The following is a 27,032-nucleotide window of genomic DNA, read 5'->3' as shown; positions in this document are numbered from 1 at the left end:
ATTCCAGTTCCCCAATCATTTCAAAGATTACTCTGTTTTCTTCAATAGAGAGTACCATCTTGCAGATTTTGTCGATGTGTAGGTCCACGTTTTTTCCCTCCGCCTGTGATTGACACAGCAATTATTTCCATAACTGCCCATAAATTTTTAACTTCAGAGCCAACTCATTTTGTTGTTCAAGCTCAGGGAGTCCAGCTAACAGGCAGAGTGAAATAACATTAGGTTGAACGCCAGAAGAATAAGACCCTTACCTAGGCTGAAGAGCACCAGGAACTTGACACACACAAACTCTCGCTGATCAAGCTGCAATGAGCGAAGTTTCAGCACAAGCTCCTGAGCGTGACTCATGAGATTATTGAGAGTGCTCCCTGCCTGTGAGGCGATTACAGAAAAATCCACCTGGAAAACACAGAAAACACACTGATCTTTAAAATTTGCAATTCACCACACCAGTTTTATTCCAAGGAATCATCTTTGTGTCCGCTGCTTCAATTTCAGATGTGACCACACTGAAAATGAAATGCGGTTTAATCTCTCAGCTAGGAGATAAGTGCTTACTCGTGAGTTTTGTGGTTTAACAATGGAGCACAGATTAATAAAGGATACAGACCAAAGCCATTTTATGTGGTATGATGGTTTCCCACAACCCTTATTTAATCCTAGCAATCAGACATCAAGTGCACAGCACTTGTTTAAGAAGAACATCATTAGGAACTAGTGTTTTCTAAGAGGAATTCCAAATTACCTTCTTCTCGTTAATGTTGAACTTAGACCTTTAATCTTAATTGTGAAGTATCATGACAATATTCAGGTAGGTGACGTCTCAAAGTACATAGTGAGATGTTATCACGTGGAATCTGACCACAGGGCTCTTTAACTCCCTGAGCTGTGCTGTAGGTCCTTATAGACTTGTCCGCCTGCCAGCAGCTTTCAGGTGCACTTAATATTTGCAGTGGTAGCAGATTTGTCTGTGAGGCAAGTCCATATCTGCCACTCACTCCGAGCCGACTATATTAAATTTTTATATTTATTGACAATTCATTACCATAATTGACTGCAGTATGTTCAGTGGTGAATGGAACATTGCTGCCTCTTAAGCAAGCAAGCCAGTCCCTGGAGCAGGATTTGCAATTAAAAACAAGGCAGACTGGAATTTTTTATTGGGTAAATATGATGAGTAGAATCTTTAGTTTTAACTGCAAGCCTGGAGAATTTCAGAGGCAGGCCAACTTTTTTTTTCCCTGCAATGGATCAGTTTAAATAATGATGTCAGTGAAACCAGCACCCAAAGGCGTCAATCAAATTACAGCAATTTAATTGTATCGAAAACTATGTTAATGATGCTACCAACATGTGTCAGGACAGAGTAGGTGTCCCGATCGATTCATTTGTATATGATTTCAGGGAACCTGCTGTGGATCTGACTATTTGCGGTGTGGTCATGTTAAGTTTGAACAACATCATGCAATCTGACAGTGGGAAGCCTGATTTGCTAATGGGGTAATGCTCAATGAGCTAACTCAAACGATTAGATGAAAGGACCATAACCTGTGCCTTTTATATTTAGTTATTGGTTTAAGCACTGCAATATATACTATGTTACCCAGACACAAGACGTTTCATAATCATAGTTAAAAATCACACAACACCAGGTTATGGTCCAACAGGTTTAATTGGAAGCACTAGCTTTCGGAGCGACGCTTCTTCATCAGGTGATTGTTATGAAGGAGCAGTGCTCTGAAAGCTAGTGCTTCCAATTAAACCTGTTGGACTACAACCTGGTGTTGTGTGATTTTTAACTTTGTCCACCCCAGTCCAACACCGGCATCTCCAAATCATTTTATAATCATGTCTGACACTCTCTCATATCGCCGATAAGCAATTGATAGTAAGAATGTGAAGCTCACTACCACAAGGAGCGAGTGAGGAGAACACTGCAGGTGTATTTAGGGGCAAAGTGCCAGGAATAGAAGGTAGTGGTCACAGGCTGAGGTGAAGTAAGATAGTAAGGCATGTGTGTGGAGAATAAGCGACAGCTAGAGAGCACAGATTGAAAATTATCAGTCTTCTCCTGAAGATGATGAAAGTTCTTTAATTTTCTCTCAGATGGCCATTCATATTTGGATTCACATCCCCAGAAAGGTTGGGTCGATAAATATATTAAAGACAGAGTTTGACCGATTTTTGATTGTCAAGGATTAGAGGGGGTGCCGGCGAAGGTCCCAATCAGACCAGCCATGATCTTATTGACTGGTAAAGCAGGCTCTGGGGAGGGGAGTGGGGGAAATGGACTAATGCTGCTCTTATTTCAAATGGTCTTATAAGCATTGGCATAGACCTGTTAGGCTTAATGATCTGTTTCAATACTGTCATTTCTATGTAACTCTATGTTAATGTCCTTAGTGAGCAAAGGGTGGAAGGGCAAAATGATTTAACCAAAGCAAGTATTATACACAATTAAACAATGTAATTGATGCTGTTTGCCAAAGGAAGTATATGGTTGTCTGAAAAATTGTTTCACAGTAAACATTTTCATGTTAAGCGAGATTGCAGCAGCAGTGATTTTCCTGAGATGGTAAGGGCAAGGAGATAAATGAAATTAATTCTTGCCCCAATGTGTCACCCAGGAATAACTCCCCTGTTGGTAGCTCCTGCTTGGTCTGGAGAGATCAATTCAGTGATAAAGGATAGAGTCACTTGAATGGGGAGGAGTTGTGATTTCAATCAATGTGAAAAACTTTAAATAAACCTCATTCAGGCATTGTTTCCGTTTATAACTCAGGAAGGACCACAGCCATGTTTGGTCTTCCTGTGTAAGGGAAGTTCACTTTGAATCGCTCTGACCAGCAAAGCTAATGATAAATCTCAGCATCCATTTCTAACACTAGGACGATATAGGAATTCAGACCCTAAGAACTAACCATCAGATGCTCTTGGAAATATTTCTGATATATGGGACAGACAGAGTGAAAATTACTTTGACTTTGGGTAGTATTTATGCCATCCCAGCAAAATAAAATTGTTTCAAATGTGTCGTAGAATCTTCCACTAAGCAATGTCGGGCTATATGCTGGAGGGAAAAGGCTTGCAGGACTACAGGGAAAAGGGGGTGGAGTGGCACAAAGTGAATTACCCCTTCAGGCTCCTTCTGTTCAAAGGCAGCTAAGATTTGGGATGACATGGTGGCTCAGTGATTAGCACTGCTGCCTCACAGTACCAGGGATCTGGGTTCGATTCCACTGTCAGGTTAATGCGTGGACTTTGCATATTCTCCCTGTATCTGCCTGGGTTTCCTCCCACAGTGCAAAGCTGTGCAGGTTAGTTGGACTAGGCTGTGCTAAATTGCAAATAGTGTCCAGGAATGTGCAGGCTGGGTGGATTAGTCATGAGGAATACAGGGTTATAGAGAAAGGGACTGGATTGGGTGGGGTGGTCTTCGGAGATGTGGACTTGATGGGTCAAATGGGCTGCTTCCACATGGTAGAGATTCTATGAAATCTGTACAGCTGAAAAACTTAACACAGCAATGATTCTATTCTTCTCCTGTCCTATTTCATGCTGAGAAAAAGCTGCATGTAATCCTCCTCACCATCACATACACCATCTGCTGGGCAGTATGCTTCGTAAGTAAGTTGTTGTATTTAAGCATCTACTTTACCACAAAGCTTTAATAATAGGTTTAAAATGCCTCTGGTATTTTCCTTCACTATGTTTTAAGTTATGTTTTTAGAAGTATTATGTACAAAATACTGCTACACGTCGAAATAAGATGTTACTCGAACATCAGTTTGAAGTGTTTGAAACAGTAGGAGAACAATGTTACATTAACAAGCTCTTCCTAATAAACTAACTTTGTCAGGAGATGCTTGTTGAAGCCTGTCATTTTAATAGAGTGTAAAATAATAGAAGATAATGAACTGTTTGGCATCCAGCTTTTCCCCAATGACACTGCAACACCAGATGTTCATTAATCAAAGTATGCAAATACCAGAGAAATGTAACACTTGTAATCTGGCAGACAACAAAGAGCCAGCCCTTGTTGTTAGCCAACATGAATGTAAATCGAACGTTAATGGTTGGAAGAGGGAGGCTTACTTGGGGAAAACTTTTGGGAAGAGTTGCAACTTGCTGTTGACTGAAATGCCTCTCCGGCAGCTAGAACTATAATTCTGGACAACTTTACAGCAACATAACTTCTGCATGTCCATATGTACACAGCAGCATAATTCAAATGATCACATAATCCCAAAGAGGATGTTCAGGTGAGTTTATACTTGAGATTCCCATTATGTAGTTAAGAGTGAGCTGGACTTTGCATCACATCAAAACTTATAGATTTCAAAAGACTCGAGAAAATGTGGTTTGGCTATTTGCTTCAATGTTGATTGTCAGGAGTAAATTGCTGGCCTCATTTTGCTCCACCAACTTCATCTAAACTCCTACATTTGAAATAGCAAGACTAACAATTACAGGAATTGTTGGGAAATTTTCAAAAGGTGAGCTAACTGTGCATTATAGGATTCAGTTACCCTTCAACTCATAAATACGTACACCAAAAGCATATACTATCAGTCCAGAGCAGATGTGTCAATGCAGTGAGATAGGTAAGATCAGAAATATTTCGATTTGCACAAGGATTTGTAGCCAGCTCCCGCTGGAAATTCACCCTAAATCAGACTGAGCTACTTCCTGCGTGAATGACATTTGGTGCAACTTGAGTTTCTGCTGTACTGTGCACAGGCTTTAAAGACATTAAGCTTCAAGTCAGCCCTGCCTCAGACTGACTGAACCACCTTGCTGATAATCCACAAATTGCACCCCTTTGTGGGGGACTTTGAGGAAGTTTTAAAAATTAAGCTCTGCTTCTTGGGGCTGAACGGGGGCTAAATAGGATTGAAATGTAAATTAGGCACAGAGATTGTGGTTTCAATTTGCAATACAGGCAGCTCGATAGCTTTGTGCTGCCTGCTGTTCTCCATACTTATAGCGTGTGGCTAACACTAACTGGATGCTATTTCTTCTCTGGATGCTTCAGCAGGGGGACATTATTGTGAGTGAATAGCTCACAGCCTGAAAACTGTTTAAATCTCACTAGCATTTCTGATACAGGAACTACATGATAGTTAGCAGAGGCACCTTTGTGTGATAAGTCTGTTCAGGGAATGTTGATTAATGGTACAACAAATGAGAGAGCGGCTTCTAAGGTTTTCAGATGGTGTATTGCAGGCTATGGTAAAGCAGGAGCAGAGTACTCACAGAGGGCTGGAGGATCCCACACAATCAACAGACAGTCAGGTTAGATAGCCAAGACAGTCAAAGCCAGGAGTCAAGCCACAAGGACTTGGACGCAATTTTGGAAAAGGTTAAATGACCTCGCAGACTGATCATGGTTAGTGAATGCATCTTCAAATTTCAAATCCCAAATCCCATTAGCTGCACCCTGTACTCTTCATTGTACCTCACTCCCATAACTCACCTGCCCATTAGCCTCGATAAGTCAGGAGTCATATCTCACTCATGTTCCTTGTCCACCACACGGTCAGTTACAGCTGCAAGCCTCGTACCTTCAGCTTGCATACACTGCTCAGCCATGACAACCAGCTCATCTAAACACATGGAACCACACTCATGGACACACTTCCCTGTCTCTTGCAGTACAAGGCAGCTCACAACCAGAGGCAGCAGGAGATGCCTGTATCAGGTATGATGAAACTGCATATCCTAACCATTCATAGTGGAGATTACACTGAGACTGTGGCCAGTGATGGAGCTGAAATCACTAAAGATGATGTGATGGTTGCACCGAATATTCCTTCTTCTAACTCACTCCCTGTCCCCCCATCTCGCATTTGTTTTCTGATTTACAAAAGCATGAACCACCCCATTTCCTTGTCATCGTGCCTTTCTCCTACTGGATCCACAAGAACTCCAAACTGGCCAAGATGTGGAGGACCACAGCGAGAAATGACAGTGACGTAGGAAACACAGCATCATCACTTGATTTCACACTCAACTCAGACACCGACCCTGCACGGAACAGAAAGTCAAGCATAAAGACAGGATGCGTGTGTGGTGGGCACGGAGCATGAGGGCAAGGGTAGCAACCATACCAGCTGCCTGGAGGGGAAGGAGAACTCAAAGGAGCAATTTGATGGGATAGACTACAAGGGAAGGCTGGTGAATATGCACAGTGAGCAGCATGCTACATTGACAGCTCTGCCAGGTAGCTGTGGCCTAACGTTGAGTACTATGGGAGAATCCAGTACCAACTCTACACACAGCTTGCCAACTCTCCTGCCAAGAAGGGAAGTGTGACCAACTCTATGAAGACATTTGCAGATCCAACACTGGTGCAGTATCTGATGGCTAATGTTGAAGCCTCCAGTGCACTCCAGTAGAAGTCAACCCATGTCGGCCTGAAAATTCATATTGAAAGCATTGAAATTCAGCTCACTACTGTGCACACTCAAACTGCTGCCACTATCAGTTTAAATTACAGTGAACATACAGATTGCAGGGTTATACAGCATTCCAGCCATCCATTCTGGCTATGAAGTTTGCTAAGGTGCTACCTCGTGGCCATTGCTCCACGAGCATAAAGTCTATTTTCCTCTCTCGGGAAGACAATATTCATCCTTCAACTCCTGCCACTCCACCATGCTGTACCTATTCATCCAGTTAAGACCCCTGCCTTCTGTGGTGAGATGGCACAGTCTAAAGTTGGCTCTTCCAGACTCAAGCTGAAAACGTGTTGCTGGAAAAGCGCAGCAAGTCAGGCAGCATCCAAGGAACAGGAGATTTGACGTTTCGGGCATAAGCCCTTCTTTCCTGAAGAAGGGCCTATGCCCGAAATGTTGAATCTCCTGTTCCTTGGATGCAGCCTGACCTGCTGCACTTTTCCAGCAACACGTTTTCAGTTCTGATCTCCAGCATCTGCAGACCTCACTTTCTCCTCTTCCAGACTCAAGGTTTCTCCTGCAAGTCCATTGGCAGTGTTCCTAACTAGAAGTCAGCAGCTTTTTACCAACCACATCGCACAGCTCTGCACAGGAGAGGCATGCTAAAGCCAGGTGAAGAAAGATATGCAGTCAGATGATTTATTGGCTCTTGTATAACTCACAGTTTGCACCTGGATTACTTCAGCACTCACTCTTGGCCCAAGTATTCAAAAATATATAGGAAGGATGTTGTGAAACTTGAAAGGGTTCAGACACAATTTACAAGGATGTTGCCAGGGTTGGAGGGCTTGAGCTTCAGGGGGAGACTGAATAGGCTGGAGCTGTTTTCACTGGAGTGTTAGAAGCTGAGCACTGACATTGAAAAGGTTTATAAAATCATGAGGGGCATGGCTAGGATAAATAGACATGGTCCTTTTTCACGCAGAGGGTGGAGTGTGTATGGAATGAGCTGCCAGAGGAAGTGTCGGAGGCTGGTACAATTACAACACTTAAAAGATATGAGGATGGGTATATGAATAGGAAAGTGCTGGCAATTGGGACTGGGGGATTAGGTTGGGATATCTGGTCGACATGGAAGTGTTGGACTGAAGGGTTTTTTTTTAACGTGCTGTACAACTCTATGACTTTATTTGTCAATAATTCAAGCTTGCTTTACCTTTGAATGGATTCCAAGTGAAGAGCCATCTCATGAAAAACTATTCTCATGGTGTTTTGAAATGTTATACAGCAATGAACAGCAGTCTCTTATGTTCCTGTGTTTTACAAAGTCAGATCCACTTCAGCAGGGATTTTTTTTAGCAATTCAGCAAAGAGGTTCTTCTTTGTACAAGACCCTAATTACCAAACCTAAATATCTGTGTGTCCGGGGACTAATGACAGCCAAAGCAATTCCTACCTTCATCCAATATCTTGCACGTTGACATATTCTTAATTTCTCTTTCATACAAATACCTAAAAGTGTTGTACAAGAAACTATTGGATAGAAATCAGGATTGGTTTTGTTCGTTGTTCTTAGCCATTTTTTTATGGAGTTAGTTAAAACAATCTTCGGTTGCAATATGGAATTATGGTGGTATGATTATGATGAATAATAAACACTAGCATTGGAGATTTGGTGCACCCCCTAGTGCACTTGGTGGCAGAGGGGATCTATGATCAATGGAGACAATGCCATGTTCCCAATCTCCACTATCATTAAGACTGTAAAATGAAGGCCCATTGACGACATTCCTGTCCCACCATCAGTTGAGGCTTTAAAGGTCAGCATTTGAAAGCCTGATCCTGCCACCCCTGAGTTTAACCCAGATCTTGGTTTTCAATGTGCTGGGTTATTTGTAGCTGCTGGGTCCCTTGTTCAAAGGCACTTCGACACTAACTGAGGAATCTGGATGTGGAGCAGCATCTGCTGAGAACCAGCCTCCCCTCCACCTCCATGACTCCCACCGCAAGAACAACTCTCCTCCCGTGATCACTTTGCTGGGGCCTGGGATACAGGAATGATCCTGAGCATGGGGTGGTTGTTGTACTGGCAGCAGCCACTGCCTTGCTGGTGGCACTATTATTCAATAGAGCTTCCAAATTGGCTGGCAGCTTGAAATGGGCGGGACTTCTGCCTTGGGGTCCTCAATCCAGGGGATAGGTCTGGCACAGGGGATAGGTCTGGTCTCGCTTAAATGCATGAGTGACAGTTAATAGAGGGTGGCGCTATTCCAAAAAAAAGGCAGTGTAGGGGTCTCCATTTGGCAAGGGAAACATCCATATTTTCTAGTATATACCATTTCTTGTGTCTCTCCCATCGACCATAATGGCTGATATCAGATATTAGCTGAGGTGAAGGGTCAACACTGGGAATTTAATTGATATACTAAAGGTGCAGTTATGTATTTGAAGAATCTGGAATTTTTAAGTCTATTTATTTTTGAGATATGACATTTCTAGCAAGGCTAGCATTAATTATTGATCCTAACTGTACCACCATCTACTTAAACCTACAATATTGTGAGGTAGGGAGTTTCAGGATTTTGCATTTCCAAGTCAGAACAGGTATGGCTTCGAGGGGATGTTTGCTGTTTTAAAAGAACATTGCTTTGGGTGAAAGAGCTTTGCTAATTCATTTGAGGATAAAATATTTCGGTTCAACTTCCACCTGCTTCAGAGGTAAGTAATTAGCAAATCTGAACAGGTTGACTAGAAAATATCGAAAATATCATTGATTGGCAGCAATGTAAAGTGGCTAATGAAAGTATGCACACTCTGTTAGGGGAATAAACCCTTTAGATACATTTTAATTACAAGTTAACTTTAAAGTTGTGCTGACTTTTATTTATGATGGTCATTAAAACTCCAAAACAACTTTATCTGTTTGAAAGCAGTGAATTTAATCTGTTATCCTGCAACATATTAAGACTGAAACTTCAAAGCTTTTAAAACCTTTAGGCTTTTCTGAAGAGGCATCAAAGCATTAGGTCTTAATTATAAATAGCCTGCTGTTAGGATACCAATCAAAACACAAACAATAGTCTGCAAGTAGATAATGCAATAAGACAAAAAATTGTTAATCCTTTTCTTTAGCCTTTGGCTGCTTTCCTTATGTCACACACGATATATCAAACCTACCATGTTATACACAGATGTGATAACGAACAAAAGCCTGCAGAAAATGTAGCACCAGTGATGCAGAGAACTTCTTCAAGAACTATTGATTAAGTAACAAAGGAATATACATCTCACGGTCAGTAAGTTAAGCTACCACATTCTTTAATTACTTTAAAGAGTAGTGCGCTAGTCACATTTTGATAGCTGATGTTTTATGTTCTGTGCACATGGGGGACTGACTTGTAGGAGTCTGGTCACAATAACCATTACAGCCTGAGAGACTGATCAGAAAGAACCACGGCTTGACAGCAATACATTTTTGAGCTCAAGATAAACCTATAGTAGTTGTGAGTATTTTTATGGGTTAAGTTTCACATTAGATATCTGCATGGTGTGATTTGAGTCCTCACACAATTGACCTCTACTTTATGCTCCCAAGTTCTGTGGTCAGTGAGACTACAGGGGCGAAACAGAGAAATCCACGTGAAACCATGAGCAGTCACACGAGGAAGGTAAATATAGAAAATAGATTGGAAATTCCATTTTGTAATGGTTAAATGTTTACATCGCATAAGCACAGAGAACAAATGGTTTCATACAGCACTGCTCCTTCAGAAAGACACAGGTCCAGCAGTCTTGAATGGTAGACATTAAGGAAAAGGGTAGAAAGACTTTATGAAGATTTAGTCTTGCTAGTGTACACAATACTCCATTATCATTACTTAGAAGGAGAAGGTAGCTAGCGTAGCACAGCAGCTTTCTGCTTTGACATTTGTCATAATAGCAGTATTGGACTGAATGTTATTTTTTGGCTAAGTGCGAGATGCATTAAACTTTTTTAGAGGGATTCTCTCCACAAGGCTTGGCGAGATTTCTTATCAAATGCTGTCTCATTATCTATGTACCCTGCCTCTATAGTATTCCACAGTCCAATAACAGCACTGGAGAGAATTCATTTGACCCAGAGAAAAAAAGCAATAGTAGAAGACCACTTTACGAAGCCAGTAAGTGAGCACTTGAAGCCTGAAAACCAACAGGGAGCAGCACTCACCAGAGCTGCAGAGGTGAAATCAATATTCCAGAAGAGAACCTTCAACTCAAAGCCAGTAAGTGATGCAGGGAAAACACTGTGAGCTAGCAAAACAGGTATCAGCTAGCCAGAATAGAAAGTGACAGAGATCGTAAAGAAGGTAATATGAAAGTAATTGGGAGCTCCTGAGGATAAGAGGAATATCATTTCTCAAGAACAATGGCTGGGAAGTGCAAGTTTCCCTTTTGGAGGCTCCATGAGGCATAGCGACAGAAGACGGGGCAAAGGCTAAAGACGTAATTTATACTGAGGCCTCAGTATCACAAAAGGTGTGGAATTTATTTAAGGGGACAAAATGTTGCAAATGGATATGCAGTTCACATTCAACACTTCACTTTTGATCCTGCATGCATGTCTTGGTTTCAACAACCTTGCCATAGTGGAAAGAATTTGACTGTTTCCTGAGAACACCCAATTCAGAAACCAACATCTGCCAACCAACCTGCAAAGCTATAGCCAGCATAAGGTTTCATTGGGCTTCTCAGGCTCATAGAAGATGCCAAAAAAAATCTATTGATATTACCGAGCTTATGTTGGCACATGAGAACTGTTTCATATTATTAACAGCAAGGATGCCTGCACCTTTACAAGACCAGTGAATGTTTTCCATTCCTATTATCACTGCAGAACTTACCACCCATTGTCTATTCCAACAGAATTGTCAGTGCCAGTTTCAAAAGGTAATGGTGAGTGAGAAGCAAGCTTCTAGCAAAATGGCTGGCCATGTGAAAATGTCCAGTTCACCAGAAGTCAACAAGGATGAACAAAGTCATCCAACCTAATTATCAAGCTTAAATACAAATCCTTTTGCATTCAGATATTTTGACAGATTGGCTATAAAGACTTGCCTGAACAAAATAAAGATGAGCTGCACAGAAACTCCATGGAAGTCAAACTAATATTCACAATTTAAAGGCAGAGTTAAAACAAATAAATTGTCTAGTCTGAACAATGAAGACGCTGTGAAAAAGAAAATACCTTTTCAAATCAAAAAGAAATTACGTTTTCTAGAAACCCAGAACGCTACTGAGAACAAAAGCACATGCTTCATGAGAATAGCTGTCTTCTATGGTGGACATTCATGGGATTTAAAGTTCTCAAGATTATTTCATGAGGCAACTATTTGAGTCAACAGGGAAGGGTTTACCTGTGAAAGGAAGTCAGGAGGTTAAAGGTCATCTAAGTTGATGAGCCAAACAGAAATGAATGATATCCTGCATGATGCACACCAAGAAATAAAAGATCTTCCAATGAAGAAGTGATCTACAGACATCGAGATTCAAGGTCACTATCCTCAAGTCCTATCAAGTCAGAAGTGCATGCTTCCTGGAAGCACTCTGTAACCTTATCAACACCTACAATTGTGAATTCAGGGCTTTGAGGGAAGAGAGGGTTGTGCTAAATGTAAAAGTAATTATAGACTGAAATGTACAATAGAGAAAAAAGCTTGTGGGGAGAGGTTGTGTAAGAAGTTGTTCTGGAAGAGTTAATGCTGAGGTTGCATTACTTCTACCCAACCTGATGTCACAACGTCTTGGATGGAGAATCAGTTAATCTTCTCTGAGGTGCCAATGGAGACAGACTGACATACACTGCTCCCGATCATTGTCATTATGTCATTTCTTCCAGGCAATGAACTGCACCGTGTATGTAACGTGAGTATCTCCTTTTGTTCAGATTTTCAAACAGTTTAACCTTTGATAATTAGAAAGGCATTGAGTCTGAGCATTGAAAGGAGGTTCAGTGGCAGTGAACAACTCTGACCACAAGCTCCTAGCAGTTAGTATCCAGAGCCTATTATAATATCCTTTGCTGTGCCCCAGATTAGCTGACTGCATGTCCAGCTAGCTGTGCCTATGGCACTTGAAGTTCCGTCCCACAACCTTTATTTAAACTCGCCTTTCTGACCAAGATTTTTTTTAACCATCATTCCTGCCATCCCCTTACTTGGGAAAAGATCCATTTGTTTATGTATTATGCTTCTATGAAGCATCTTGGGTCATTTATCTACCTTGACGGTGCTCTATAAATCTCAGCTATGTTGATGAAATGTTACAGAGAATGCATTTTGCATGTAGCTAATTTAAAATGACAGGATGGCTGAAGCACCCTGGCTTTGTGATTACCTCTTTACAGTTGTTCATTTATCTCCATCACACCATTGGGTCCTTAACTTGGCCAAACAATTTCTACTGCTCATAATGTCAGCAGAGAAGCAGGACAGAGAAAATGAACAATGATCAGCAATAATTACTATTAACGTAGGTGAAAGAAGAATGCATCATTTATTGGAGAATTTAAAATTCATGGCAGGTTCATTGAAATTTGAAGAGCCATTAAAATTTCCAGCAAAACTCGAGAGCTAGAGAGAGGTCTTCAACTGCAATGCTGAAGAGTAATATCAAATTCTTGTTTTTTTTAAAAAATGAAGTAGCAAAAATGGAACTTCAATTAAAACTTAAATCTTTTAGCAGAAATCTCAATACAACATAAGCCTCAGCTTAAAAGGAAATTTATACAACTTCATATCTTCAACTAAACAGAATCGTTCTTAGAACATCAAATCACATAATGAATCTGTTCATTACACTTCTAAAAGGCTGACTGGTTTATAACTCATTCCTAATAAAATAAATACAATAAAATTTTCATTTATTAAAGCTATCCAAAACTCATCATTTTCAGGATGGGCATCATTAGAAAGATCAACATTTATTGTCTAATATTTATTGAATTATGGTCCAGTTTCTTCAAATATTGGAAGCAGTTTGAGACAACTGAGTAGACAGTAAGATCATGTGGGAAGGCAGTTAAAATCTACTTCACAAAGATAGGACTGGAGTCACAAATAGACAAGTCGAGTGAGCACAATATATTTGCTTCTCTAAAGAACACTGGCAGACTGGTTATGTTTTTATAGCAATGCAAATATCTTCTGGCCAATTTGATATATTGGGTAAGTTGTTTTTTATTTCTAAACATTTAAAAATTGAATTCAGATTCTCAAAATGGCATTAAAGAATCTTTCCCCTGGAGTACATTGGTCCAGTAATTTAAGCATTATCATCCCTGCTGGAAAGGGTTAAAATTGAATGGGTTCTTGCCAACAAGAAAAAAAATTAGGATTACATGATGGTGAATAGTTATATTCTGGGAGATATTGATTTTAGCTTTCCCTACCACAGTGTTCAAAACAAATATTGGACACGTCCTCCAACTTGTTCAAAATGTATATTGGGCATGTTTGGAGGAAAGCAAAATTGAATCATAGTGTATTCTCTAAGTCAAATATTATAAAAGGGTCAGACAATGATAATTGTTGCTGAAAATGTGTTGCTGGAAAAGCACAGCAGGTAAAGCAGCATTCAAGGAACAGGAAATTCGACGTTTCGGGCATAAGCCCTTCATCAGGAATGAGGAAAGTGTGTCCAGCAGGCTAAGATAAAAGGTAGGGAGGAGGGACTTGGGGGAGAGGCGATGGAGATGCGATAGGTGGAAGGAGGTCAAGGTGAGGGTGATAGGCCAGAGTGGGGTGGGGGCGGAGAGGTCAGGAAGAAGATTGCAGGTTTGGAAGGCGGTGCTGAGTTCGAGGGATTCGACTGAGACAAGTAGCCTGCTGGACACACTTTCCTCATTCCTGATGAAGGGCTTATGCCCGAAACGTCGACTTTCCTGTTCCTTGGATGCTGCCTGACCTGCTGCGCTTTTCCAGCAACACATTTTCAGCTCTGATCTCCAGCATCTGCAGATCTCACTTTCTCCTCAATGATAATTATTCCCTACACTTTCTTTACAGTCAAGCAAGCCTCTGGAATGATGCACTCACCTGTTGCCCAGTAACAAGGAGGATTGCACCCTCTTTCCAATGCGCCACTTGCCTATAAATGTGATCCAAAATTAAGAGCTCACTCCAGCAGTTCTGAAGAAGTTTCATTTGGTCATCCACCTGCCAAACACAAAAATACGCTCGGTCAGTGCTCAACTCTTAAAACATTTAACCTACAGTGACAGAAGTGTTCCCATAGCATCAGCATCTCCCCAGCTGTAAGAACACTGATATGGGTACACAGACAAAAGAGTACACAGTCTCTTAGTATTAAATTAAATTGAAAGGAAAGGGACTACCCTGGAATGAACAACTTTGAAAATTAATTAAATATCTGAATAAAATAGTTTCTGCCCCAAAAGAGAAATGAAAATATTCTGTAATAACATGGCATCAATAGTTTTGGGTATGTTTTAATTACTGTGCCATCCTCATCTTAAGTTTTTCAGTGGAAAATTAATAACTGCAGTGTGTAACTCACAACAGCTGACAGATGATCAATACCGAAATATATACAAACGTGTGGGTGGCTATTGAGTTCAAATGCAATTGAGAGAGAGCACACTTTCAGGTTTTCAGGGTCTTGTGTATTACAATCAGTGTCCACCATAATATGACGGAGACTTCATGCAAATGAAAGAGTCATTCTCAGAAAAGAACGACTGCTTTATGTTCATAAGGTCAGCTGGCAGACAAGATAAAAAAGCCACTGTGCAAAAGATCCATGTCCTAATGGTCAACTCGTTTAACCTGTTGCCCATTCTGCTCTACATTTGGTGACATCCTCTCCATTGTTATAGATTCCTTGCCAGTGCAATTCAGTTCCTTTCCTTCCACACTTTGTCAGTTTGTTTCAACATCGTATACAATCAGTACAACGAAATATAGCATTGAGGTATAGATCTGCCTGACGAGGGAATTCATTCTCAGAAATAAAGCAGAAATTCAATATTTTTAGCATATTATTCCCAAACAACAAATAGCCATTGGGCATTTATACTGCATTCATTTTAAATAAAATATATCTATAAATACTTAATTTCTTGACATTAGGCTGTGGAGGACTCAAGCAACTCTATCATTTCAGATCACAAGTATTTGTATGTATTGGAGAAATATATCAAACTTTAACACATAGTGAGTTACCTTGAAGGCTACAAGAAAGAACTTGGAATATTTGCCCTATTTTTTCCTTGAAATTGTCACTTGTCAATAATATCACAATTTTAAAAATGTCTTTTTCTGATTTTACATGTAGCTTTCTGTGTCTCTCTGAAGGTGATAAATAAACAAACTGGCTAATTCATGTGTCAACTTTAAGACAGCTGTTTTTCCACTGTTAAAATGGATTACATCAGAGGAATTGGGAGATGAATGTCTATCCAGGTGATAGAAACACTGAATGTTAATTACTGAACATTGTTAAATTGCTTATATTTCCATCAATAGCTAGTTTAACTATTTTATCAGTGGACCTTACAAACAAGATTGTTGCAGTTTGATTGTGTGTTGAATGTACGTACACATTTTTGTCTGGTAGCTTAGAAACTGTCCTCTTCCTGTGAAACAATGCTCATTGGATAGACATTTTGTAGGAATATTTCATAGTGGGTTATTAATGGTGGATGATGCCTGTCTATCTTTCTTTATACCAGCCAAAGGAAGAGAGAGATTCAACTGTAAGTAAAGTATTCATTCCCAGTTAGCTAAAGATAACAAAGCACTTCCTGAGAATTAATTTCTCAATAAAGCATTTCCTCCAGAATGTATAACTCAAAGTACTGAAGTTGCTAAAGGAAGTTGCTAAAGTCTTCTTATTTTTGTTTTCTGGGAGGTGGATTGTGAGTTAGGTAGACATTATAATTTAGCTAATTTCTCTTAATCTTGCTTGCATTAATCTAACCTTTTAATGTGGTCCATTACTGTCAGTCCAAGGCTTTTAATCTATTGGTCTGTTCTCTTCTGACCATCAGTGAAGTCAGAAATGTATTATTTTTAATACAGAGTTTGTTAGGAAAAAAACTTCATTGTTCACTCTTGTGATGTGCTATCGGTGAATATTGCTCTTAAATATTGTTCTTCAGTTCACAAGTAACTGATGCTTTGCAATGAAAGCAGATGTTTGTATTAAGCAATGAAGAAATATTAGCAGGAGTAAGCCATAACCATTGTACATTGAATTTAATAATACGTTTATTACATCTTGTTAATTAACAGCTTTGGGAGGCCACAGACCCTTCCCCATCCATAATGCGACTGCCCCAGATTAGTGGCTCACCCAACCTGGAAGCCATTTCAATGTGATTTTCCCATTCAGGAATCTAGTCACCTTTCTTGGCCACTATGGAAGGAGTTGATCAGGGCGGTAGTGGGTTGAGGCTCCTAGGTGGCTATTAATTAACCACATTTAGGAGCATAGTGGCTGGCGAGTTGAGAAGGTCCCTGATGGATGTTCTCATCTAGCACTTTGTGTCTGAGGTGGTACAAACGGCACGAATTCCAATCCAGGGTCCACCTGCCCAATTTCTTTTCCCTTCCTGTCTCCTCTCTCACCACCTTCAGGGAGGGGAAAATAACAACAGCAATTGCTGGAGAAACTCAGCAGGTCGGGCAGCCTCCATGGGAAGCTGAGTTCATGTTTCGGGTCCAATGACTTCCCATAGATGCTGCCAGACCTACTGAGTTTCTCCAGCTATTTCTGTTTTTTTTGTTTCAGATCTCTAGCATCCACCAGATGTTAGCATCACCAATCAGTTGCCAAACCAACTCAGTTAACTGACTCTCTTTGCCTTGAAGGGTACCATATTCTGTTGGTATTTCATTATAGAGTCAACAAAATGCTAAATGTACTGATCTACCATTGTTTCACAAATCTGCATTCTTTCAGTTCAATACCTTAAACTTGGACTTTCAATGTTTCTTAGTGGGCGGCACGGTGGCACAGTGGTTAGCACTGCTGCCTCACAGCGCCTGAGACCCGGGTTCAATTCCCGACTCAGGCGACTGACTGTGTGGAGTTTGCACGTTCTCCCCGTGTCTGCGTGGGTTTCCTCCGGGTGCTCCGGTTTCCTCCCACAGTCCAAAGATGTGCGGGTCAGGTAAATTGGCCTTGCTAAATTGCCCGTAGTTAATGTAGGAGTATGGGTGGGTTGGTCTTCGGCGGGTCGGTGTGGACTTGTTGGGCCGAAGGGCCTGTTTCCACATTGTAAGTAATCTAGTCAAGAATTATCAAAATTCCACTAAGTAATTTATTACAATGTGCAGTTCAAATTTTGAAAATTACAATAATTAAACTTGGCTTTATAGTCTAGTTGCCAAGATCACTTCTTTAGTGTTTCATCAAAGGTATGGAACAAACATTAATTGTTTCATTATAATTGATTACTGGAGACTACTGCTTTGTGATTTTGCATTCCTAACATTGTTGTACTTCAAAATCTGCCGAAAATACTATGGCTGGTCAAAGAAAGGATGGATCAGAAAAGCCCACTGAAACCATTGATCCAATTCTCTGCAGAAAATCACCATGTGCATCTGCCAGGTCAGTTGAATTTTATCTGATTGACAATAGGATGGTATTCTATTGTCAATATATTCTGCAATCAACATTCCTTTAAAGTAAGAGAACACGATGTAAGGAATTTGTAAGATGGTGCCAAATAACCGAGCAAGCTCCACTCTTTACTTCATGGCTGAGTCCTGATTGGAATCATCTGCAGGTCCACGGTGTGGTATTGGGATATTTCAAATAGCTGGCCCACTGGAGAAAGATTAACATGTAATTAGGGGAGGGCGGAGGAAGTGATCTGGAGCGAGATATGGGCAAGAATCATGAGGTCTAACATTTGAAAAGTATTAATAATCCCCCTGACCACAACAAAAATTACTTTCATACCTAAAACTGTTCTAACATGCCATTTGTTCACAGCTGGTACTAAAGAACTGAATGTACCCAGGGAAGTCCATGCTTCTTCCCATTGAAAATTGAAAATGTGTTTCACCATCTGGCATAAGGTGCCATCAGGCCTAAGCAGCTAGGCTTCTGACTGGTTTGGATTGGATTGCCAGCTGGCCATTTCAAGGCCCAGTTGAAAGTTGTGTCAAAGAGGCCGGGGTCAGGCAAGAGAAATGTGATTTTGATAATTCTGACTTGCATTAGCCGGCATTTCTGTTGGTGCTGGATCATGAGGTGGGCTACAGTTGCAAATCAGCCCCAAACTCTTCTAGACCAATGACATCCTCTTTGTGAGCCCTGAAATTTAAGTGGCTCTGGGCCACGTAGAGTTGGCACACTTTGTAGTTGCTTTGGAAATAAACTGCATCATTCCTATTCGCTAAATGCCATTTCAGCTACATGATATATGTGAATGAAGCAGTATCTTAGGTTCATTCTGATTAGGTGCATTCTCTGGAATGCATTCTTAATATGTAAAATCATGTGGGCAAAGCCACCTCAGATCACAGCTTAGAAAGGAGGCCATTCAAACTTGTTAAATCAAACCTGACTTGCTTCAAGAGCAATTCATCTATTAACATTCTCCTGACTTTTCCGTTGTCTTCAGAATCAGAAAACCACAATGAAAACTGTCTTCAAACCATTTGCCAATCACCTTGAACCAATGTCTGCTGTTTCTCAATCCTTCCACCAATGAGAACGGTTTCTCCCTGTCTTCCCCAGTTTCTCCCAGACTATGCATGATTCTGAATATACCTGTCAAACCTCTTCTCAAGCTTCTCTAAGGAGAACAGTCCCAACTTCTCCAGTCTACCTTCATGACTTCTGTTCCTCTTTCCTGAAACCATTGTCGTGAGTCTTTGGTGCATCCTCCTTAATGCCTTTAAATTTTTCCCAGAGTATCATGCCTAAAGTTGCGTACAATAATCCAAAGTTAAAAATCGCACAACACCAGTCCAACAGGTTATAGTCCAACAGGTTAAATTGGAAACATTAGCTTTTGGAGCGCTGCTCATTCATGATGAAGGAGCAGCGCTCCGAAAGCTAGTGCTTCCAGTTAAACCTGTTGGACTATAACCTGGTGTTGTGTGATTTTTTAACTTTGTACACCATAGTCCAACACCAACATCTCCAAATTACAATAATCCAGCTGATGCCAAGCCAGTATTGTACAGAGGTGTATCATAGTTTCCTGGCTTTGTTCTTTCTGACGTTATTTATAAAGTTCATCCTTTTTTTAACCTGCCCTGCCACCTTCCATGACTTGTGCACATGTACTCCCAAGTCCTTCTACCCCTGAAGTACAGCTAGCTTATCAAATTTCTCTTCCTTATCAATGTTAAATCTTTACAGGGTCCCAACTATCTCCTCTTTTGACATGACAATAGCTTGTTCTTTGGCAAAGATGAATGCAAATTAGTCTTTTAGTACTTCAGCCACATCCTTGCCTCCATGTGTAGATTCTCTATTAGATCCATCAATAGCCACACTTCTTTTCCCACCTTTATACTGTGTGCAAGTCATTTCACTCTAAATCCACTACTTTTACGACTGAGGAAAATTAGCAACTTATATATAATAAACAATAAAAACATCTTCCTGATACTCAACGCAGTCTCTAATACATTACTCTAGATGCTCCAAATATGTTGTATTTTTCAAAAGAATGGCTAGAATTTTTAAAAACTTAAATCACCTCATGCCATGTAAAATTAAACCAATTTTAATTAGAGACTTTAAAACTCAGAGAGGGATGAAATTTGTTCACATAACTGTGCTTCCAGTTATTGTGCTAAATCTTGAAGGAGAGGGCTGGAGAGTTATTAGGAGAGGCTGGATAGGTTGAGATATTTTTCCCTGAAGGGTATGAGTTTGAGGGGTGACATTATAGAGGTTTATAAAATCATGAGAGGGATAGGTAAGATGAACAGCAAAGGTCTTTTCCCCAGGGTAGGGTAGTCCAAAGCTAGAAGGCATAGGTTTAAGGTGAGGGGCATTTTTTTCACATAGTGTATCATGTGTATATGGCATGAACTGCCAGAGGAAGTGGTAGGACTTCAACTAATGAAGGAGTAGTGCTTTGAAAACTTGTGATCTCAAACAAACCTGTTGGACTATAACCTGGTGTCGTGCGACTTCTGACTTTCTCCACCTGAATCCAACACTGACACATCATGGTACATGCAGATTCAGTTACAGCATTTTAAGTTTGGACAGGTACATGAAAATCAAAGGTTTAGAGGGATATGAGCCAAACACAGGCAAATGGGACTAGTTTAGTTTGGGAAACCTGGATGGCATGGACAAATTGAACCGAAATGGTCTGTTTCCGTGCTGTATGACTCTATATTTTTCAATAATATTGCTGCAGTATTTAGATTTACAGGACTGCAGTGAGGATGATGCACAAAGATCAGAGACAAAGTAAGGTGTTTAGATCACTAATGTAACAAAATTGTTATACGATTTTGCAAGTCTTTCTCCGAATCTTGATCCTTCAGACATCAATTTTATAATTGTGTCAAAAGCAGTCAGAAAGCTAAAGGAAAATTCCCAGTGAGTCTTGGATAAATATACCAGTTACTATAATTAGCAATAAGTGATTACCTAGAAGAGAGAACAATCATGTTTTGGATAATTCTGCTTCAGATATGTGTACTGTATATGTGTTTTCAAAAATAGAAGGAAACCGGAATAATGTGCTTTTGCAAAGAGGACCTAAGTTCAAAGAATTCTGTGCAACCTTGGTGCCGTTGCCAAGCAAGTTGCATTATTCCTCGCTGAGTCACAGATGGCACAAAAGACAACCACAGCCTGTGTATTGTCCACAGATAAGAGGATGGTGAGATACATCTGAATTGCATTTTGTTTCAATTCGCAATTATTCACGTAAACTAATTTGAGATATAACCAGCATCTTCAATCTGCAATTTTAAAGAACTTTCTGATTTAAAAACAAAAAAGACTTCAAGATCTTAGTAGTTAATGTATTATGATAGAACTGATAGTGGCATTTGAAAACAAGAAAGAAAAATATACACATTTTTCTGCCCTCCATTAAACCAGTTGAAGTCAAGGCAACAGTGGTCTCGATGGTAAAGTGGAAAGCTGGGGGTCAAGCCCCACATCAATTGTTTCTTGGTGCTATGTCCTGTAATTGTGTCCATCAGGTAATCAGTTCCACTGGTCCAATGATGTTGCTTCTTTAAAATTGGAGCTTTTGCCAGTGGTGGTGAGAAGGGTCACTTAAATGGCCTTATTTAGCCTCTCTTCTCCTTTGGACAGATGGATCACTCCTGACATACCTTGCTCCTGAGTGAATTGCTCTGTGTTGGGAAGGTGTTACACGCTCCTGCATTCCATCCCAATTCTACCACCTCCCTATTTCACAACACCACACACCATCCCCAACTTCTTGCGCATCAGGTTAAATTCTACATATTTTAGGAAAGGCAATGTTCAATGCACAACATATGATCTGTGTAGCTTTGAACATTACATTGTTAAGGCCGCATTGGAAGTAAGTTTACTTTTTCAACACAATGACCAATGGTTAAAACCTCGGTGACAACTTTGGGTTTTGTTTTCAAAGGATTTTCATATCATCCTAAAAGGCTACTAACAACAGTTAACGTATGTTTCACCAGTTATGAGGTCCGTTGCTACATTTTTGCTAATTTTGGGATATAGCTCTCTCAAATTGGACCACAGCGTTGCACATGGTCATCAATTTTTGAAAACACTTGAGGTATATTTTGCCGAGATTGGAGCTGCTAAACAGCTTCTGAGATGACTAAAGTATGGTTTTAAGTGACAATACCAGTTTAGTTGATATATTTTGCAAAACACCGTTCTGGTAAAGGAGCTGAAGCCAACACTAGCCATGCCTAAGATTCGTTAAACAGTTGATTGCCACCCAAGTGCATGCTCACTCTCATGAGCTTGAGTTTTAAAAAGATTTGTTATGGCTTTTTTGGTGATAAGAGCTAAAGTTAACATCTGTTCTTAATAGCGACTAGCTGTTTGGGTGTAAACTTGGTGTTGATGTTGCTTTCAAATGGTACTTAGAGGGATACTCACTACTTCATGTTCACTGTACTGGGAGCTATGAAGAGGCTCTTGATGACATTGGGAGATTTTCCAGGGTATTGGTCAAGACTTCACCAATATCTGAGCACATTTACTTCATAAATTCCCAGAGGACTTCACCCATGGCTGTGCTATTTCATCTTCTCACACACTTTATAAAAGTTACCAGGATTAAGTGAGCTCTTGATCGTGGGAATTTTGCTTGAGGTCCCCCTTGGCCTGGGCAGGAAATGGGAGGAGATCATGAGCAACAACAATAACAACTTATGTTTATGTGGTGCCTTTAATGCAATGAAATGTCCTCAGGTGTTTCACAGGAGCCTTATTTTTTAAAAAAATTGACATTGGGTCATATACATTGTGAAAGCAAATGATCAAAAGATTGGCCAAAAAATAACATTTAGCAAATGTTTTAATATTTATTTGGAATGTGTTTGGAATGAGCTGCCAGAGGAAGTGGTGGAGGCTGGTACAATTGCTACATTTAAGAGACATATGGATGGGTATATGAATAGGAAGGGTTTGGAGGGATATGGGCCGGGTGCTGGCAGGTGGGACTAGATTGGGTTGGGATATCTGGTCGGCATGGACAGGTTGGACCAAAGGGTCTGTTTCCGTGCTGTACATCTCTATGACTCTATGACCTTTTATCTTCCAGGGAACTGTTACGCTGCAGGATGAGACCACTAATGATTAAAGCAAGGTTGGAATTTTTTTCCAAAGAGCAGGCATCAGATACTTCCAGTTCCAATTCAGTACAGTAGAGGTCCCACACCTGGCTCTACTTCAAAATCAGCTCCCAAAAGTTAAGAAGGCAATGATTTAATTCATTCTTCTGTGAAGAGAGCTCTATTAGCCATTCATGAAAGAAACTGAGTTTTTGGTTTAAGTTAAAGTCCCTTTTTACCCACACACAAGAATGGTGCTGTTCCCCATATCTCAAAATCTCTAATTTATCTGTGTTTCCTCTGACATGAGCTGCCTTGGTTAAAGTTATTCGTCAAGTAATTTGCACACTTTGTGACACTATCTGTACACTCATTTATTATTAATTCTATTATAGAAACAAGTTATCTTAAGCAAGTGAGTCTGTAAGCCAAAAAAAAATGCCTGAGGTGTCATTAAATATGAAGGAGTCAAAGCTGAACAAGAGTGTTATTGTTGGACGTACTGCTCTTCCCACACCTCCTCACGTTAGTTCATTCAAACTGTTACTGATAAATGAAAGTGATCATTGAAGTCAGTAAACAGAGCAGAAGAAAAATCTCTCAAATATACATAGGCAAAATAACATCTGTGTTCCCCTTATCTCCACTGTGTAACCATCCTTTGTACATTCTGTGACATTCCACTAAAAACTATTTATCACTTTTCTTAAGAAAAGGGAAAATTGTAACATTTTCTCCATCATGGAGGTAATTCTTACTGTGGTAAATCAAGGTGCACAGGACATGTTAGCTAGTGATACTTATTCCTCAACCAACATCACAATAGAAATTCTCAACATTATCACACTGTTTGTGGAAGCTTGGTGCATACAAACTGGTCACCACGGGCTGGATCGTACACTTTTCTGGCTAAGTTCCAGTTGTGTCAGGTTACTTATTTTTGAGCGTTTTGAGGCCTTGAGAGCTTTTGTGCTGAACCTAAAATAAAAACCTGCCTCATTAACTACTACCTCCCCTGCCCCAAAGTATTCCTGTCATCCAATTCTTTACCCAGCTTACCATGCAGCATTGCATGAACATCTCATCATTGCTGGGATGTCCCAGCATTGACCAGCACCTTCGACAAAAGGTCATTGCTTCAGTTGAAAGGGAAATTTGGTTCCCTACTTTACAGACAGAGACTTGGATGCCGTGCTGCACGGTTCGCTGTAGCTGTAAGATGTCCTCTTCTCCAAGGACCAGCAGAGAAGGCCACAACACCAGACCATGCCAGCTGCTCTAAGGTTGCCACCCAGACCAGTGCAGTCTCACATGTTTGGAGAAATGCACAGCATAATGGAAAGAAAGCCAATGCTGTCTCCATTCCACACGGCAAGTACCATCAACGTCTCTCCAATACCTCACACTTCCTCTGTTTCTGCTCCTCTGTCTCAACCTTCCACCAAGGCTCATGTTCTACTACTTTCACTTGCAACTGTGATATCTTCCCTCACTCACTGCACGCCCTCTGTGCTCCCTCAGTTGGACACATTTCCACCTCTTCTCCCTTCATACCTGCCTGTTTCTCATTCATGGAAGAAAATGGCTCCCTGAGTCACAATGAGTAGTAGATTGCCTGATATTCAATTCCTTATCAGGATCCAGACTTGGACTGCCCCAGTTGGCTGACTGACCATGTCACAGCCCATGGATTGGTATTGGAGGATGCCCTTGACTTACTGTATCAGGCCCCTCTGAGTGAAAGCTACCTCCCTTGACTTGACAGAGGACCACTGACAGCTCTGATAGGCCTCCAGGCTTGTGTCTGTGCTAATTGGCAAGGTATTACAGCAGTAGTTTGAGCTCGCTACATCTAGCTGTGGGCAAGATGGCAGGGCTGCTGTGAGCTTCCAGGTTGCCACAAAGTAAGTGAGTGCTTAGACAGCAAATGAGCAGCCATAAGGGACAGCCTGCTCCAGTCCATATGCTGGCTGTGTCCCTGAGTGCGCAGTATCCTTGCTGTTGCACCACAATGAGAGTTACTGGTGCAGCCCAAGGTACAGCACTGATGCGCAGAAGTTGTCCTCTAAATGAATCTGAGATGTACCATGAGGGAAATACATTGAATATCACATATTGGATAACAATGTTGTGGACATCGGGGTGTAACTGAAGTCCTTAAAGCATGCTCAAGATGTTGGTTCAACATGGATCTCCTTTAGAACACAACACTGGGTTGAGGTCACCAGGTACTTGTGCTTACTTCAATGCCAACAATTCTGAAAGTCCAGCTTGTTCTGTATCATTTGGTAAGCTGAATAATAATGAAGCGGGTTGTAGCATTCAGAAGTTGTTTAAACAAGTTATAATTCCTCTTCATAGATAACATAAGCCCCTATGTCATTCCATCCCACATCATCTTTGTGACAACAATGACCACTGAAGGTAATTAATTTTCACCCATAAAGTAATTTGAGGTGACAAAAGAACCCTTTCAAATGCAAGTCTTTTGTTTTCCTGTTGACCTGCTACCGATTCAGTTAGACAGACTTTGGCAAAAGGAGAATGCGTTGTTTCTTTCCTGCGAGCTTTTGTGCATTCAGGCATCATTTAAGTCATAGTATGACTTCTGTGCTGATGTTCATTTTACAATCTGCTGCCGTGCAACTGAGCATTAACTCTGCAGGTGCGGAATAATTTCTGCAGGACAGAAATTACACCTCAATTTCAGAACTGTGTAAACAAGAAACGCGATGCAGAAGCAATCAACTATCACAAAAAAACTGAATTGGAGAGTGTTCTGGTCATTTTGATCCAGTTTATGAGGCATTGCACTCACCACATGATTATTAGGGCTAGATTTGCCAGGTTTCTTAAGTTTTTGTCTGTACACAGTCCTATAGGTTGGCTGTACAAGGTCCAAGGCATTGACTTTTAACATGCTAACGTTTGTAGTCCTGCTACTATGTCAGTAACAATTGTACTGTATTTTTTATTGTTGCATTTACATGATCAACCAAGCAAAAAGGTTGTTATATGAGAATATGTGCTTGGCTTTTCAATCCCTGAAGTTTTGATCTAAAATGGAGAATAACCCTCTCACATTTGACAGCCCACTAAACACGCTGTGTCATTACATTTTCAAAAATGTATTCTTGGGATAAGAGCATCACAAGTGGATCCGGTGTTTATTGCCAATGCTTTGTTAGCCTTGAGAAGTTGGATATGTTTCTAATATAGATACACAGGTTATAAAAACAGATTTGTATTTATAGTGTCCCTTCCATGATGCTGAGATGTCATCAAAAACTTTACACCATATGAAGTACTTTTGGGCGGCACGGTGGCACAGTGGTTAGCACTGCTGCCTCACAGCGCCTGAAGACCCGGGTTCAATTCCCGCCTCAGGCGACTGACTGTGTGGAGTTTGCACATTCTCCCCGTGTCTGCGTGGGTTTCCTCCGGGTGCTCCGGTTTCCTCCCACAGTCCAAAGATGTGCGGGTCAGGTGAATTGGCCATGCTAAATTGCCCGTAGTGTTAGGTAAGGGGTCAATATAAGGGTATGGGTATGGGTGGGTTGCGCTTCGGCGGGTCGGTGTGGACTTGTTGGGCCGAAGGGCCTGTTTCCACACTGTAAGTAATCTAATCTAAACATCCTCTGGCAGCTCATTCCATACATGTACCACCCTCTGCGTGAAAATGTTGCCACTTAGGTCTCTTTTATATCTTTCCCCTCTCACCCTAAACCTATGCCTTCTAGTTCTGGACTCCCTGACCCCAGGGAAAAGACTTTGCCTATTTATCCTATCCATGCCCCTCATAATTTTGTAAACCTCTATAAGGTCACCCCTCAGCCTCCGACGCTCCAGG

At 40.8% G+C, this 27,032-nt stretch overlaps 1 protein-coding gene across 1 annotated transcript in view; it reads right to left on the bottom strand.

The window, feature by feature from the left end:
* The window catches only part of nr5a2 (nuclear receptor subfamily 5, group A, member 2), a 287,946-nt gene that overhangs the window by 64,544 nt on the left and 196,370 nt on the right, over positions 1–27,032 (bottom strand). Inside the window, exons 6-7 of the mRNA XM_060829719.1 lie at positions 14,471–14,590; positions 252–399 (exon numbers count right to left, since the gene is read on the bottom strand). Of these exons, the coding sequence (XP_060685702.1) occupies positions 252–399; positions 14,471–14,590 (268 nt within the window). The remainder of the gene's footprint in view (positions 1–251; positions 400–14,470; positions 14,591–27,032) is intronic.

The sequence above is a fragment of the Hemiscyllium ocellatum genome, chromosome 9 (assembly GCF_020745735.1).
Source record: "Hemiscyllium ocellatum isolate sHemOce1 chromosome 9, sHemOce1.pat.X.cur, whole genome shotgun sequence".
NCBI lineage: Eukaryota > Metazoa > Chordata > Chondrichthyes > Orectolobiformes > Hemiscylliidae > Hemiscyllium > Hemiscyllium ocellatum.
The sequence above is the reverse complement of the archived record's forward strand: the minus strand, read 5'-3'. Positions and strand labels throughout refer to the sequence as shown.